We start from the raw sequence: 15,279 nt of genomic DNA, 5'->3' as shown, positions 1-15,279 counted from the left end.
AGGCCCGACAGCGTCTCTACCACCTCAGACGCTTGAGAGACTTCCAACTGCCCTCCAAGGTGCTCAGGAACTTTTACTCCTGCACCATAGAGAGCATCCTGACGGGAAACATCTTAACCTGGTTCGGGAACAGCACCATGCAGGACAGACGAGCTCTACAGAGGGTTGTGCGGTCAGCTGAGCGCACCATCCGCTCCGAGCTCCCTGACCTGCACTCAATCTACAGCAGGCGGTGCCGGACCAAGGCCAGGAAGATCGTGAAGGACCTCAGCCATCCCAACAACAGACTGTTCTCTCTGTTGAGGTCAGGAAAGCGATTCCGCTCCCTGAAGACCAACACAGAGAGACTGAGGAGGAGCTTCTTCCCGCAGGCGATACGGTCTCTCAATCACACCACCACACAGTACTGACCCACACATATGGTTCTTACACACACACTGGACTTTCTGGACTTTGTTTTTGCACAACACTGGTCACTATATTCTTCATTTCCGGTTAATACTTGTACAGCTGCTGTTATTGTGTATATATTTATTTATATTTAGATTTCTTCATACATTCTTATATAGTTCTATATTGTGTATTGTGTATTTTGTTGTACAATTATTTTATTTTCAACTTTAATTTATATATTTTATCTTATTCTTCCCAGTTAAATTTACCCTTCATTCTAATTTGTGTTGTACAGTTATTTCATTTTTAACCTTAATTTATATTTTATTCCTTCCTAGTTAAATTTACCCTTTTTAATTTTTCATATTTATTTCCTATCTTATTCATAGCCTTTTCCTTTTTTGTTTTCTTTAGGTCACGAGCAGTTGTCCAAGCATTTCACTACATATCGTACTGTGTATGACTGTGTACGTGACAAATAAAATTTGAATTTGAATTTGAATTTGAACTTTTTGGTATAAACTCAACTCGTCGTGTTTGGAGGAAGAAGAATACTGAGTTGCATCCCAAGAACACCATACCTACTGTGAAGCATGGGGGTGGAAACATCATGCTATGGGGCTGTTTTTCTGCCAAGGGGACAGGACGACTGATCCGTGTTAAGGACAGAATGAATGGGGCCATGTATCGTGAGATTTTGAACCAAAACCTCCTTCCATCAGTGAGAACTTTGAAGATGAAACGAGGCTGGGTCTTCCAACATGACAATGATCCAAAACACACCGCCCGGGCAACAAAGGAGTGGCTCCGTAAGAAGCATTTGAAAGTCCTGGAGTGGCCTAGCCAGTCTCCAGACCTCAACCCCATAGAAAATCTGTGGCGGGAGTTGAAAGTCCGTGTTGCTCGGCGACAGCCCCAAAACATCACTGCTCTCGAGAAGATCTGCATGGAGGAATGGGCCAAAATACCAGCTACTGTGTGTGCAAACCTGGTAAAGGCCTATAGTAAACGTTTGACCTCTGTTATTGCCAACAAAGGTTATGTTACAAAGTATTGAGTTGTATTTTTGTTATTGACCAAATACTTATTTTCCACCCTGATTTACGAATAAATTCTTTACAAATCCTACCATGTGGATTCATGGATTTTTTTTTTTTTCACATTCTGTCTCTCACAGTTGAAGTGTACCTCTGGTGCAAATTACTGACCTCTGTCATCATTTTAGGTGGGGGAACTTGCACAATCGGTGGCTGACTAAATACTTTTTTGCCCCACTGTAATTCAAGGGATGAGCCAGGGCTGACAACTTAGGAAAGAACCAATTTTAAATTGTATCTTTAGGCACTCGGTTACTAACAGCCTACAAAAACAAATTTGCTCCAGTTTCTTTAGGTAAATCCATCAAAAATGCCAAATATTACACAATTTGACAGTGATAAAAAAAGCACGTTTGCAGAAACATGATTCCCAAAGAACTATTAGAAGAAAATTTTATATATCCTGTTCAGTGTCCAGTGTGCTTTCTTTGAAGAAACTGGACAAGTGGAGGACAAAGGAAGTGGCAGGCCTAAAACACGATCTACATGCAGATGAACAGTACTGCATCAAGTCATGCTTGATGAGGAAAAGAATCCAGCAAAGACCTGGCACAAGACCCGAGAAATGCAACTGGATCCTCGGTTTATCAATCATGATTCACTGAAGCCTAATCAGAAATGGTCTTAGTTCACACTGCTTTCAGTCCATAGTGCTGTGCTTGGTGGCCGTCAAGAAGCCACTGTTAAGGAAGGAAAAGAGAAATTGCCAAATTACAAAAAAAAAACAGGACTGAAAGTGAGAGGCAACGGTCTTATGGAATGATGAATCCAAATTTTAATTTGTCATTATTTCATTTAATTTTCCATGGATTGGTCTCCCAGGACCTCAACGTTATTGAAGCAGTGTGGGACAGAACAGAACAAAAGGCAGCCAACATCCAACGAAGAGGTTCTAATGTTCCTCAACAAGCCTGGAGAACTATTTCTAAGGATTATTTAAAAGAAAATTGGCTAATCAATGCCAAGTATCTGCGTCTGTGCATCTATGCTAATGAACAAAGCACTATAGAGTCACTTTATACTCCAAAAGCAGTGTGCTTCTAAATATGCTGCTAAAAATCAAGGCTTTGGAAAAGGACCTCACAAACCAATGGTGGCTGCCCTCCTACTGTCTATTATCAGGATTTCTCCTTCAATGGAGGAGGAGGAGCTGAATGTCGCACAAACAGCCTACCTTGTCACTCTGTGACTTTTCATTGCACTAACTCACTCTGACCACCGTGCTTGTGGTATGCTGATCAGTCATGCAAAATAAAGCCCGCTGTAGACTCACTGATAGAAAGACTATTTATTGCCTTTGTTGTGGTGTCTGAAAAGTAGGCCCACTTGAAGCCCTGCAGTCATTTGGAAACCTGGCCCTGTCATTTCCTATTTTAGGACTTTAACTGGAGCAATTCTCAGTTGGGCGGAGATGAAGTCATCTGACCCTTTCTTCAGCCTTCAGACCGTCTTGACACGGCACAGAAATTCACTTAATGTACTCAGTAGAACGATTTAGCCTAGTTTTAGATTTCCTTTAAGCTTTGGGTGGTGCCCTGCTGATTTTTTTTGATTCGTGTGTTGGGATTTTATGTTTTAACCTATAAAGATATACAAATTGTACAGTTTAAAACCACCATTTTATGAAGGTTTCCCCTGTGACTCAATCACTCTTTGCTTTCCAAAGGAGCAACGTCTGCGTTACCTGAAGCAGCAGGAGCGACGTCAGCAGCAAAGCGTTTCAGAGAGCGAGAAGCTGCAGAGGCTGAAGGAACGTGTAGAGAGCCAGGAGGCCAAGCTCAAGAAGATTCGCGCAATGAGAGGCCAGGTGGACTACAGCAAGGTCATCAATGGCAACCTGTGTACGTATACTTAAAATATGTGCATAACTTTACCACCACTCTTTAGAGACGATTATATTTGAGTATCAGATAACTGTTTCACAGAAAGGTTGTCTGCGCTCGGCTCGAGCTATTTCACAGTCTATCAGACACTGAAAGAAGATTTATATCTCATATCAGTGCATACTTTATATTCAGAACTCTTGACTTTGGATGAATAAGAGTTCTGAAACGTCTTGGTCTTGAGGATCTTTTCGTTTCTTTAATAAAAGAATAGCATTTGATTTTTGATGAATGGTTTGGAGTATTTTTTCCCCCCAAAACAAAGAAGCTGTCTGTTGGTGCTGATCCAGATCCTTTTCCTTTCCCCCCCCCCCCCCCTCCTAAATGCAGCGGCTGAGATCGAGCAGGTTAGCAGCCTGTTCCAGGAGAAGCAGGCGGAGTTGCAGGCAGCTGTGTTGAGGGTGGAGCAGCTTAGCCTGCAGCTAGAGGACCTGCGGAGAGGAAAGCTGAATGGCATACAGGCGTCCCTGGGTGGCCAAGTAACCGGTGCTGCAGCGCTGGAGCTCCGCAAACTGTACCAGGAGCTTCAGGTAATGCAGAGTTAAAATTAGTGCATCATGTCGTGCATACTCTTACAAGGTCCGCTACGTTTACAGTGATAGCCGATTATCTTGGTCCAGTCTTTCTATGCATTTGTTTATGTCTTCACTCATCATCAGATTCGAAACAAGTTGAATCAGGAGCAAAACAGCAAGCTGCAGCAACAGAAGGAGCTTCTGAACAAGCGCAATATGGAAGTGACGCTTATGGACAAGCGCATCAGTGAGCTGAGGGAGCGTCTCTACAAGAAAAAAGCTGAGGCACGTCAAAAAGAGAACCTCCCTGTAAGACTAGGAGCCCTTAACATCTCCTGTTTACATATTTTTGGGGGCGGGAAAGTTCTGAAAGTTTTATTGTTTTGTTTTTTTCCCCTCTATCTCTCTGTAAGACATCAGCTTATACACTGCAGGGTTTTTTGTTTTTTTTTTATTTAAAATGAAACATTTAAATGCTGTTTTTAAAGTTTTTATAGATACTCAAAGAAACGTTTTCATTTGTCTTCTTAGAGGAGCTGTAAAGCCCTTGGAGTAGTGAAAGTTTTATACAGTTTTCGCTTTTCAGCTGTTTTGACATCTCAAACATTTCTCATTCTCTGTTATTATAGCTGAATAGAGCCAATGGGCCTCCATCTCCCCAGCCAGCTCCCGGCACTCTGGGTCGTGTTGCTGCTGTCGGGCCATATATCCAGGTTCCAGTACCGGCTCGACAGGAAGGCGGCTACACCATACCACCAGATCCACTGAAGCCACAGACTCTGGGTGTTAATAACCAAGCTAACCATGGCCGCACTAAATCAGGTTTGTTTAAACCCAAACATTTTACACATGGAGATTTTCTATTTTTTAAATTTTTTATTTTACAAAATGCAGAAATGTTTAAAAAACACTGAAAAGTTTAGTACATGTAGTCTGAGAGTGCAGGTCCTATAGAACAGCGGTCCCCAACCCCTGGAGTGCGGACCGGTACTGGTCCATGAGACATTCGGTACTGGGCCTCGAGAGTTGAGGCTCGGGTGTGAAATTAATGCTTTTCAGGGTTTTTATTGGTTTTTAGCATTATTTTTTTTTTATCGTTTTTATTGTCAACTTAGTTTCCCTGGGTTTTTTCCCATGTGTTATGAATAAATCTTCTCTTTTGGTACCGGTACTGGTTTTATTTTGTTGTATTTATCCACGACACCTTAAGAGCCGGGCCGTGAAAATATTGTCGGGCATAAACCGGTCCGTGGCACAGAAAAGGTTGGGGACCGCTGTTGTAGAGCCAGCTGGTCAACGAAGCCATGAATGTCTGAAAGTGAGATCACTGATTTCAGACTTTGGACAGTATCAGAAACCTCCAATCATCCAGGGTTCTGTTCAGATAGATCATAAATCCAGCATTTCCAGCTACACACTTTCTGCATGCTGCTGAAGTTCCTTCCTCTGCCTGAACTGATTCCTTCCTACCTGACATCTCAGTTGATTCTCCACCTGGGCTTGATTTCTGTGATTGCTTTTCTTTCCTCCCTTCCTCTCTAACCTCACTCTTCTCCTGTGTTGTGTAACCTGTATTTCCCTTCCTTGTCTCTCCGTCTCTCTTTCATGTCTATCCTGTCTTGTCTTTGTGATGTCTGTCTCACTGGGTGTGGGGGTTGGGTGGGGGATGACTCTTCTTGGGGCAGACGGTGTGCGAAAGCCTCCCGGCCCTTGGAAAGTGTCTGATTTAGACATCGTTGTGGACCCGGTTCCCCCGTCCCTTCCGGAATCACACCCGGGCCCTGGAGCCTCCACTGGCTCTGACGGCACGTCCCGTGAGTGCACAGCGCTGCATAAGCAAAAGGATGGCACATGCAGAACCTTGTCTTGATTGTAGCACAGGATCCACAGCATGCCCCAGATTTCATTTTTTCTCCCTCCATATTACAACAATGTAATCCATCATACAATTTTTATTCCATCTAATCGAGTTTCTTATTGCGTGGACTAATTGAGTATTTAAGAACTCTCCCCAGTAACACCATGAGCCACCCACACTCTAATCACTCACTGCTGTGATGGGTAAATTGCTACAACTGTCTCAGGCTGAATCCATAAATCACTGACTGGTCATTAAGATTCCTCTGTGGATTTGGCCAGTGACTTGAAAGTACTGGGGTGCTGTTTAAAAGCATAAGCTGCACGAAGTTGGTGTTGTTGATTGTAGCTGATATCATGCCTCACATGACTGATGGCAAAGCGCTGCTGGTCCTGTGTGTTCTCGTACACTTCTGAGAAGGTTCGCTGAGTTGAGTGCTTCGTCAGTTTAACATGTAAAGCAGTCCATAACATCGTGGCTTTGTTCTAACTTCACCTCATTCCCAGGCCTGCGGCCACCTTAACCTTCGCACCAAACTCTAACAGCTAAGCTGTGAGAATCACTTTTAGCTGTCAAACGCTTTACATGCACGAGGAATTTAACTTGTGCATGTTAAAATATCATAGGATTCACTCTTTAAGTGTCACGCCTGATAATCTGAGAAGAACCAGACCCAGATTTTCCCTTTTAGACTCTGGATAGTGTTGCCTTATTGTAACTGTTTAGACTTTTCTTTCATTGTAAAACATTTTGGTTTTTTATAGCAGGAAAAGCACAGCTGTGATTTATAACATTACAAGTAGTGCATTTGTTTTAGGTGTGCCAGTTCAATGGCTTTATCGTTATGCATGTTTACACACTCGTGGATTACAATCACAGCTGATGGAATGATTTTTGACAAAGTTTCTTCTACCTGTTCTTTCCTACTATAACAAGTCAAAATCTCTGGTCTACTAATATATGATAGCACTTATGTACATCTTTAACACATCACTCACCAGCATTATTGCTGTGTGACAGATTGTGACGGTTATTATAATTTGTGTGTGCAGCACTTATTTCTGTTGTTTTTTGTCATCTTTTTCTTTCCTTTCACGCTGTCCTTTCTGTTTGAAATTACTATTTTTTTAATTGTTTTTATTTTTAATTTTGCATATTTTCTTTTTAGTTTCACATTTTCTGCAGTTATTATTATCTGTTATTAGCCAGATTATCTTAACTTTCATTGTAGTTACCAATAATAGTTACTAAGTTAAACACTACGTGACTAAAATCAGCAACATACTAATATGCATAAATTCCTTCCTCTACCTAACGTGAAGGCTCGGGATTTTGATCCTATTGATCAGCGGCGCCTCTTGAAACATTTAATTTGATGCAGTTTGTACTTTTAAAAGAAATAAAGAAAATCTCCCTTCTGATGTGTGAGAGTGGGGGAGCTCATGGGAAAGATCTTCTCCTTGGATCGATGTCTATTTGTTATCAGTGATGGACATAAATGTAACATAAAGCGAGCTCTTGGTTTCTTTATTGTGTCTGGTTAATAGGATGGGCATCTAAAAAAAAAAAAATCCTGACCTCCAGTTGATACCGGTCAAAACAGTATAGTTGTTTTATGTGTTTACAACATTATATTTACTAGTGGTCTGGAAATGTCATCACTAATATTCCACACAGTGCACTTAGTCATAAGAAAAAGCTGCCGTTTAAGACTAGTGCTGATGGACATGCTTTTTCAAGTCACTTGTGTGATCTTTTCTTTCTTTTGCTCTCCACTAACTGTGTCCTGTTTATGCCATAGCTAATGAAACTGGTTGGCCTACTCTAGGCAAGCCCAGTGCAACTCTAAAACCTCCTGAGAGAAGAGACTCAGGGACTGATACCCAGGGCAAAAGTGCTCCCTCAGGCTCCCCCGGTGCTCCAAGTGCAGAAAAGGTACGTCCTCCTAAACTCCTTTCATTGAAAGCAAATGGAACCGAAAATGGAGAGCATTTGTCTTTAAAATAAAAAAACATTTTTTGAAACATGTTAGCTTCAGTTATAAGGCACAACCTTCACTTTGAAAGTGAATGCTCTCTGCTTTTCATCTGCATTGCACTTTACTGAGTTTCTATACAGCTTGGAGAGCAAAATGGCTAATTTTTGAGACAGGTCGGCATGTTTCATGCAAATTATGGGTAACCACGGCAACCTCCTAGGCCTGTATGATACCAGTTGCACATATGGTAAATTGGCTGCTGAAGATGGATTTTTATTCAGTGGGAAGGAGTGAATCTTTCAATTTTTTCTGCATATAACAGCTGTTTTAATGATAAATGCCTGTATGCTTCTTCACAGGTGCTAGACTCCAAAATGGCTGTGTCCTCCCCAGCCATCAACAAGCCGCAGCCACCACCATACGGATCCCACCTCACCTCCGCAAACTCAGCCAGCTCCTTGGAGCGCCGTAAAGATGCACCTCCCCCACCTCGCCCACTCCCAAACCCACCAGCTCCCACTTGGCCCCGTGTGCCCCCCGCCACAGGCTCGTCCTCCCAGCAGATCCAGCAGCGTATTTCAGTGCCACCAAGCCCCACCTTCCAGCCTAATGCACCGCTCTTTCCTTCTGGAATGAGTGAACGACTGGATCCTCCGCCAGCTGTGGCAGTGCGTCCCTTCATCCCAGACAGAGGATCACGGCCTCAGTCTCCCCGAAAGGGCCCACCTACCGTGAACTCTAGCTCCATCTATCACATGTACCTCCAGCAGTTGGCGCCAAAGAGCCAGCCACTAAAGCCTGCTATTAAAGCAGGTAAGAACTGAGATTTTGGGACAGTTTTCTATGAATCTTTTGCCCAGAAATTGAGAATATTTAGTTAGTTGCAGTCTGAAATGTGATGATATACTTATATCATATAAATCAAATTCTTTTAAGTTTTCAAGTGTGAAAAAATAAAAGGAATTTTAGGGGCGACGCAAGCTTTGAGGACATATGATAGACAATTTTAACTTTGGCATTTCAGACTGCCAACTCTTGTTTATTATAAGCAAAATGAAAAAGTGAATTAATAATGAAAGTAATGATGGCATCAATGCCCTCAACTTTAACTCTACCATGTCTGCTCTCTCTTAGTATACGGGAAGCCTGTTCTCCCCTCCAGCTCGACGCCTCCCTCGCCTCTGTCTTTTGGTCAGTCAGGAGGGGCCTTCCCATTGCTCCAAGGCCAACCCAGTGGTGAGGACACATTAGACGGAGAATATGACGATCATGAGAGCTTCCAGCACCTCGAGCCGTCAGCACCTCCTCCCAGTGTGGAGAACATACCACGGCCACTCAGCCCAACCAAGCTGACGCCAATGGTACATTCCCCGCTGCGCTACCAAAGCGACGCTGACCTCGAAGTGCTCCGTAAAAAGCTGGCCAACGCTCCAAGACCACTGAAGAAGCGCAGCTCCATCACAGAACCAGAGGGTCCCAGCGGACCCAACATCCAGAAACTGCTCTACCAGAGATTCAACACTCTTGCAGGAGGCATAGAGGGAAATGGAGTTGGTGGATCTGGAGGTGGGAGTGGTGCAGGTAATGGAACACCATTTTATCAACCAAGTAATCCTCCTGGATACCTAGGAGGTGACCCTCTGGCTGATACAGACAATGGGAATCTCCTCTCAGAAACTCCGCTAGCGCCAACACCAGGCGAAGAGGAGCCGGGCTCTGACGCTCCCCCTGCCACTACTGATGCTAATGACAATGAGCCAGTGGCCTCACCAAAAGGAGGGCACATGGATCCTGCTGAAGCCGAGGGATCAGAAGACAACAGCAACAACAACGTGGGAGGCTCAGAAGCGGCGCTGCCCAGCCCTGTGCCGGAGGTCACCACTCCAGAGGAGAGTGGCACAGGGGTCTCACAACCACTGGTGAGAGACACACATACACAGACTTTTATTCAAAGAAATAAAAGTGCTTCAAAGGCTCATCCCTCCTCTCTATTATTACAGGAGAAGCGAACAAACCTAAAAAAACCAAACTCTGACCGCATTGGTCATGGCTTCAGAGTGAAGTTTAACCCTCTGGCTCTCCTGCTGGACGCCTCGTTGGAGGGAGAATTTGACCTGGTCCAGAGGATCATCTATGAGGTGTGTTCTGATTCTATTTATAGACTTTGTTTTATATGTGAATGTAGTTTAAGCACTCATCTTTTTTTGTTCCGGTCCTTCCTTTTTCCAGGTGGAAAATCCCAGCACTGCCAATGACGAAGGCATCACACCCCTGCACAACGCAGTGTGCGCGGGACATCACCACATAGTCAAGTTCCTGCTGGATTTTGGAGTGAACGTCAATGCTGCTGACAGTGATGGATGGTGAGTCCTCATACGCAGGAAAACTGGATGATGACGCAAAATGCAAAGGTTTACGTGACCTGTTGTATCCATATTTCGTGTTTGTGTGTGCTTCAACAGGACTCCTCTTCACTGTGCAGCTTCCTGCAACAGTGTTCATCTCTGTAAGTTGTTGGTCGAGTCAGGGGCCGCCATCTTTGCTAGCACCATTAGCGATGTGGAGACTGCTGCGGATAAATGCGAGGAAATGGAAGAGGGCTACCTCCAGTGTTCCCAGTTTCTATACGGTGAGAAACATCACACCAATTGGTGTGTACAAATTCTAGAAAGACTTCCAATCCTTTGAGTCCAATCGCTGAGGCTGTAATAAAAATAATGTAGCAAATGTAAGATTATACTTAAATATCCTGATTGTATCCTGAACTGTAAATTATACTAACTGTTTGTTTGGATTCTCTTACATGCAGGTGTTCAGGAGAAGCTGGGCGTAATGAACAAGGGGACGGTGTACGCTCTGTGGAATTATGAAGCCCAAAATCCGGACGAGCTGTCGTTCAGTGAGGGGGACGCCATCACCATCCTGCAACGACAAGACGACAGCGAAACGGAGTGGTGGTGGGCACGACTCGAGGACAATGAGGGCTATGTTCCCCGCAACCTGCTGGGGGTAAACGTCACTCCTCCCACCCCCATTTCAATTTTTTTTTCAATCAAATTTCAGCTTTGTTATCCAAATTTAAGTTTAAGCAAAAATGAAAATTTACCCTCGAGCTGATTGACTCTTTGACTTTTTAGTTAGATGCCACTTACATGTACCATTGCAAAACAAGAATTCATCAAAGATTTCAGTGACTAATAATAATAATAAATCATTTCTCCTGTTGTTTGCTTTGCAGCTCTATCCTAGAATCAAACCTCGTCAGCGCTCCCTGGCATAGTGTCTCACTCCACTGACCTGTGGCTAACAGCTGGACTACTGACACGACCAAGAGCAGAGAACAACAAAAGAGCCTGGTGCTCTCTCTTCTCCCTGTGGCCATAACCTCCCCCCTGAGCCTTGTGCTTCTCACAAAAATCCTTTTTTTTTTTTTCTTTCTTTCTTTCCTTCTATGAAGCAGTGGGCACAGAACTCGTGACACATATGCTTACAAGCTGCACACACAAACACAATGAAACACAAGCACTCCGATGTTTATTAAATGACTTCATCCCACCCACAGCCCTACCCCACCCCCACCTCTCTTCAGCCTGTCACTCTGATATTGTCCCGACTTGGATTTGATCCCGTTTCAGTGCCAGCTCTGTAACTGACATCAATTTGAAGAATCAAACACTAATCCTTGTCTCAGTATTTCTTGCAGTGTTCACACTTGTTTAGCCATCTCCCTACTGAGGTCTGTGGTGGCAATGGTTTACACGACACTATATTGATAACTGGAAGTTCATCTTTAAGGTTGGGAGAAGTCGCTGATTTTTTTTTTCCATTTTATTTTATTTGTTAATGTAATGTAATAAGAGTTATTGGACATGAAGTATTTTTTTAAGGCTAATTTGATCCCTGTGACTAAAACACTAATGCAGAAAATATGTACTTTAATGAAGGCCTAACCACCAAAGATGAAAATGCATCAACTTTAAATCTATTACTCCCTGTGATCTTGCAGAATTGTTGAGTGAGATAATCAATTGATTTGCTGCTATCAGAAAGGATTATTAGTTCTCAGACTTTAGAGTCCTTCGAGACTATGCTGTAAATCCTGAGTATTTTTGTCAGACAGGCCAGTGAAATTCCAGTGTATTCAAGAAAAGATGAATATAGATTTGACAGTTCGCACATTGCCATGAATTGCATTTCACAAACATCGTTGCAAGATGTGATTTCTTTATTTATTTTTCTTCCGTTAGTGTCATCTGTTCAGAATGTGGATGCAGGATTGTTGCGGATGTGTGGCGAGAACATTAATAAATTATAAGTGAGCCTTTGAACAATAACCCCTGTGAGCTGGTGTGCGTCATTCTGTGTGAACCAAAGTTACATCTATATCTATATATCATTCTACTCTTTTAGCTGTTGGTTCTCAAACTGTGGAGCTACGGATGGTCAGATATTGGCAACTATGTGTGCAATATAAAGGGAACCTAACGTGACTTGGAATGATTTTGGAAGAGGAAATAATAGTTTTACTGAAGCTTCTTTTGTGTTTAGCTTTGTTAAGATAAAATTCAGAACTGGTCCTTTTTATTATTATTATTATTATTATTATTATTATTATTATTATTATTGATTGATTGGAAACACTGGGGTGTGAGGGTTCAGCTGTTGGTGGGAACTGTTGGGGGAACATAACCTGCACATAGCCAACGTGTCAAATAATGAGGTCAGGTTATGTCTATTGTGAGCATCCACAATTGTAACAGTATTTTTAAGAAAAAAAGCATAACATGTCCCTTTAAAGATCTGATATAACAAAAATAATGAGCCAGGCCAGAATCAACTTCTCATATTTAGTTATAAAAGATTCATAGCATAGGGTGGGTTTTTATTGACAGTTTTCATTAAAAGTTTAATCTAGCCTCCAAGGTCAATATGAAATATGAAAACAATCTGCCAAACCATCTTGCTTTGTTTACCCTTCTTGAGGAAGTGGAGTTTGAACTGATTTTAATAAACTGTATTAATAATCTATATTCAGTCATTTCATTAGAAACCCCCCACTGAGTTAGGTTCTTTTAAACAGGATTATATGTGACAATACCCTAAATCTCAGGGTTTAAAATGCTGCTGATGGGAAATTTTATTTTAGTTCTTGTGTAATTTTACAAAGATGGAAATATCTCTCCGAACACCTTTCTGTTCTCAGATGAATGAAAATGCATTCCATGAAAGAGTTCAGGTCTTAGGAGGTTAAAATTCAAAAACCATATCCAGAGAGAATAGAAAGTAGTCTTTCTTTGTAAAATTGCTATATCACCATGGATGAATTATGCTTAACTAATTGCCTTTGGTTAATAAGCATTTAAAACAGTTTGTCTTATAAAATTCAGTTGTGAATTGCAATAAAACGGGCATCTGCAGTAGTACACTCCAGATGTGCACGTGCATAAGATGTGACAGTTGTCAATCAACTCCATGATGCCTACAGCAGTTGTTTCATTAGTGGCAAGGAAGAGGTTTGCTTAGCAGCAGCGTGGTGCTAGATCGAGTCTGCAGTGCCTTCAAAGCAAAGCCAATGAGATATCCTCATCTCAAAAAAATAACTTCATGCTGTGTATCAACTGAGACTTGCATTATGCAGTTTAACTTTGTTTCCACCGGAGGGCAATAAACCATCTCAGATGACTTGTCTTCTAGCTCCAATCTAGTACTAAAGGGTTTTTCATTTACATGAAATTAAAATTAACTTAATAAAACTATTTCCCTGTTACTACTATCACACAGTACTCAGTTTACAGCTGTTACAAGGACTGTTATGCCAGGTTCTATTAGAAAAGGCTTACAGGAAAGTGTGCATTAACTAATTAATAGCCATGTTTTAAATCCACTGCAAAGGACAACACTATCCCACAGAGAGAGCTACTTAAAAACAGATCAAACTTTCTTAAATCCATCCAGCCTGTGAGCTGGTGCCGGACTGGTTTATAAGGTCACAAAAACCAGCAACCTTCTCCTGTAGTTCCTATGGAGACCTGGCTATAGTCCAGATATCGTGCTGAGCAACACAGCTGCTTCTGTAGAGGCCCAGCTTGATCACCAGTTTGATGAAATGCGTCCTAAGCTTGCCTTTGTTCACTGTTTGTAGGTGATGAGATGGAGAAGGGAGGGTTTTCTGAGGCCAGAGTGACCGTGGCAGCTCTGGATTTTTCTAAAGTTTGGAACTGACTGCTGGGAATAGTAGGAGGGTGAGAAGTATGAGAAAAAAGGCACAAGTCATACAGGACAGATAATCTCATTGTGGTGTGAAGTACATTATAAAGAAACTGCTGATGGAGAGTTTAGACAGTTAACTGTAGCTAAACTGGGAGATGTTTTCTAAAAACAAAAAATACATATTAATATAATTGCTGCAGTAATTTCCCAACTGTAAGAAAAAACCCATTTATTTAAAATATTTAAGGCTTAGAGTTTGAGCACCTTAATTTTTCTTCTTGATTGTTCCATTGGCTATTTTTCAAAGACAGGATGAAATCTTCACAATTAATAAACTGGAACATGGTCATTGTGTCTAAATTAATTTAATTTTTTTTCTTTTTTTTCTAACACAAAAATACAAATCAAATAGAAAATAAATAAAAGTAAAGTAAAAACAACAAAAGATCTACACCTCCAGAGCATTTAAAACCTAGCTTTGACCTCAACCTTCAAATGACAACGATATTTAGGCTACTAATTAAAAGGCAATGGTGAACAGCGCTCGTATCTTTCTACACTACAACTTCCATGAAGCAGTGGACTACAGGTTTGGAATAATAGAGCGCATGCGCGTTACCTGCTCGAGTAAATCGATGACCTCATGAGCAGCCCGGACCAACCAGTCGGTTGAATTCTCTGCCTGCCGTCTGCGCTGAATGTTTTTCTTGCGCTATACCTTTTCGAGCACATGAAGCGCTTACCAGAAAAAATGTTCACCGTAACGAGGTAAGCGGACTGTCCTCAGACAGAACTTTACCGTTAACAGCTAAACCATTAAACCGCCCGAGAACCCACACCGCCGGTTGGGCTGCGTTGTTGTTGTTGGTGGTGGTGGTTGTGACCTCCGTACCGGTGTGGCCGGTCAGTGCTACAGCCGTCGTTGACATGACTGCGGTGAATTTACTCGAGCTGTCTTTGTTGAATTTTCACTGATGCAGCTATTTACTCTGGAGCACGCGAGTATCCAAAAACCTCGCCCGGACAAGGTGAGAGTCCGGTACTATTTGCATGTGTTTTGCAAATTGCTTTTTGTTGTGTCGCCTCTACCTGTTTGTGGAGTTTATTAAAAAAGAAAAAGAAAGGGGGGGGGCTGTATAGGCTAGATAAACCCACTAAAGTTTGAAAAAGTAGGTCTAAAGAGGACCTTGGCAATTTCCTTAGTGGTTTTGGCCACGTTTTTATAATATCTCTTATAGTGTAACTTATTTTTTGGACAGGACAGTGGTGTTATAATCTATTAAAGAAAATAAAGGTTAATGTCTGAACTCTAACCTGTGCTCATAATTAACTACTGAACCTGTGT

The 15,279-nt window shown here is 42.1% G+C and overlaps 2 protein-coding genes across 4 annotated transcripts in view; both read left to right on the top strand.

Moving 5' to 3' along the window:
• The window catches only part of ppp1r13bb (protein phosphatase 1, regulatory subunit 13Bb), a 31,825-nt gene extending 19,785 nt beyond the window's left edge, over positions 1–12,040 (top strand). Inside the window, exons 7-19 of the mRNA XM_085373215.1 lie at positions 3,157–3,331; positions 3,704–3,903; positions 4,033–4,197; positions 4,518–4,710; positions 5,574–5,702; positions 7,548–7,681; positions 8,084–8,537; positions 8,859–9,643; positions 9,725–9,862; positions 9,954–10,087; positions 10,187–10,353; positions 10,534–10,733; positions 10,963–12,040. Coding sequence (XP_085229341.1) covers positions 3,157–3,331; positions 3,704–3,903; positions 4,033–4,197; positions 4,518–4,710; positions 5,574–5,702; positions 7,548–7,681; positions 8,084–8,537; positions 8,859–9,643; positions 9,725–9,862; positions 9,954–10,087; positions 10,187–10,353; positions 10,534–10,733; positions 10,963–11,004 — 2,916 coding nt within the window. The 3' untranslated portion in view covers positions 11,005–12,040. The remainder of the gene's footprint in view (positions 1–3,156; positions 3,332–3,703; positions 3,904–4,032; positions 4,198–4,517; positions 4,711–5,573; positions 5,703–7,547; positions 7,682–8,083; positions 8,538–8,858; positions 9,644–9,724; positions 9,863–9,953; positions 10,088–10,186; positions 10,354–10,533; positions 10,734–10,962) is intronic.
• A 2,540-nt stretch (positions 12,041–14,580) lies between these two features.
• Positions 14,581–15,279, top strand: part of daam1b (dishevelled associated activator of morphogenesis 1b) — a 46,884-nt gene continuing 46,185 nt past the window's right edge. For 2 of the 3 annotated variants that reach the window (XM_085373219.1, XM_085373216.1), the window contains exon 1: positions 14,581–14,702. The gene's annotated coding sequence lies outside the window, so the exon portion shown is untranslated. Of the gene's footprint in view, positions 14,963–15,279 lie in introns of all 3 variants that reach the window. The other variant, XM_085373217.1, reaches the window with a different exon arrangement.

This window comes from Diplotaxodon limnothrissa, linkage group LG15, assembly GCF_057381915.1.
Source record: "Diplotaxodon limnothrissa isolate DT_005_m linkage group LG15, D_limnothrissa_male_GT1.1, whole genome shotgun sequence".
Taxonomy (NCBI): domain Eukaryota; kingdom Metazoa; phylum Chordata; class Actinopteri; order Cichliformes; family Cichlidae; genus Diplotaxodon; species Diplotaxodon limnothrissa.
The sequence above is the reverse complement of the archived record's forward strand: the minus strand, read 5'-3'. Positions and strand labels throughout refer to the sequence as shown.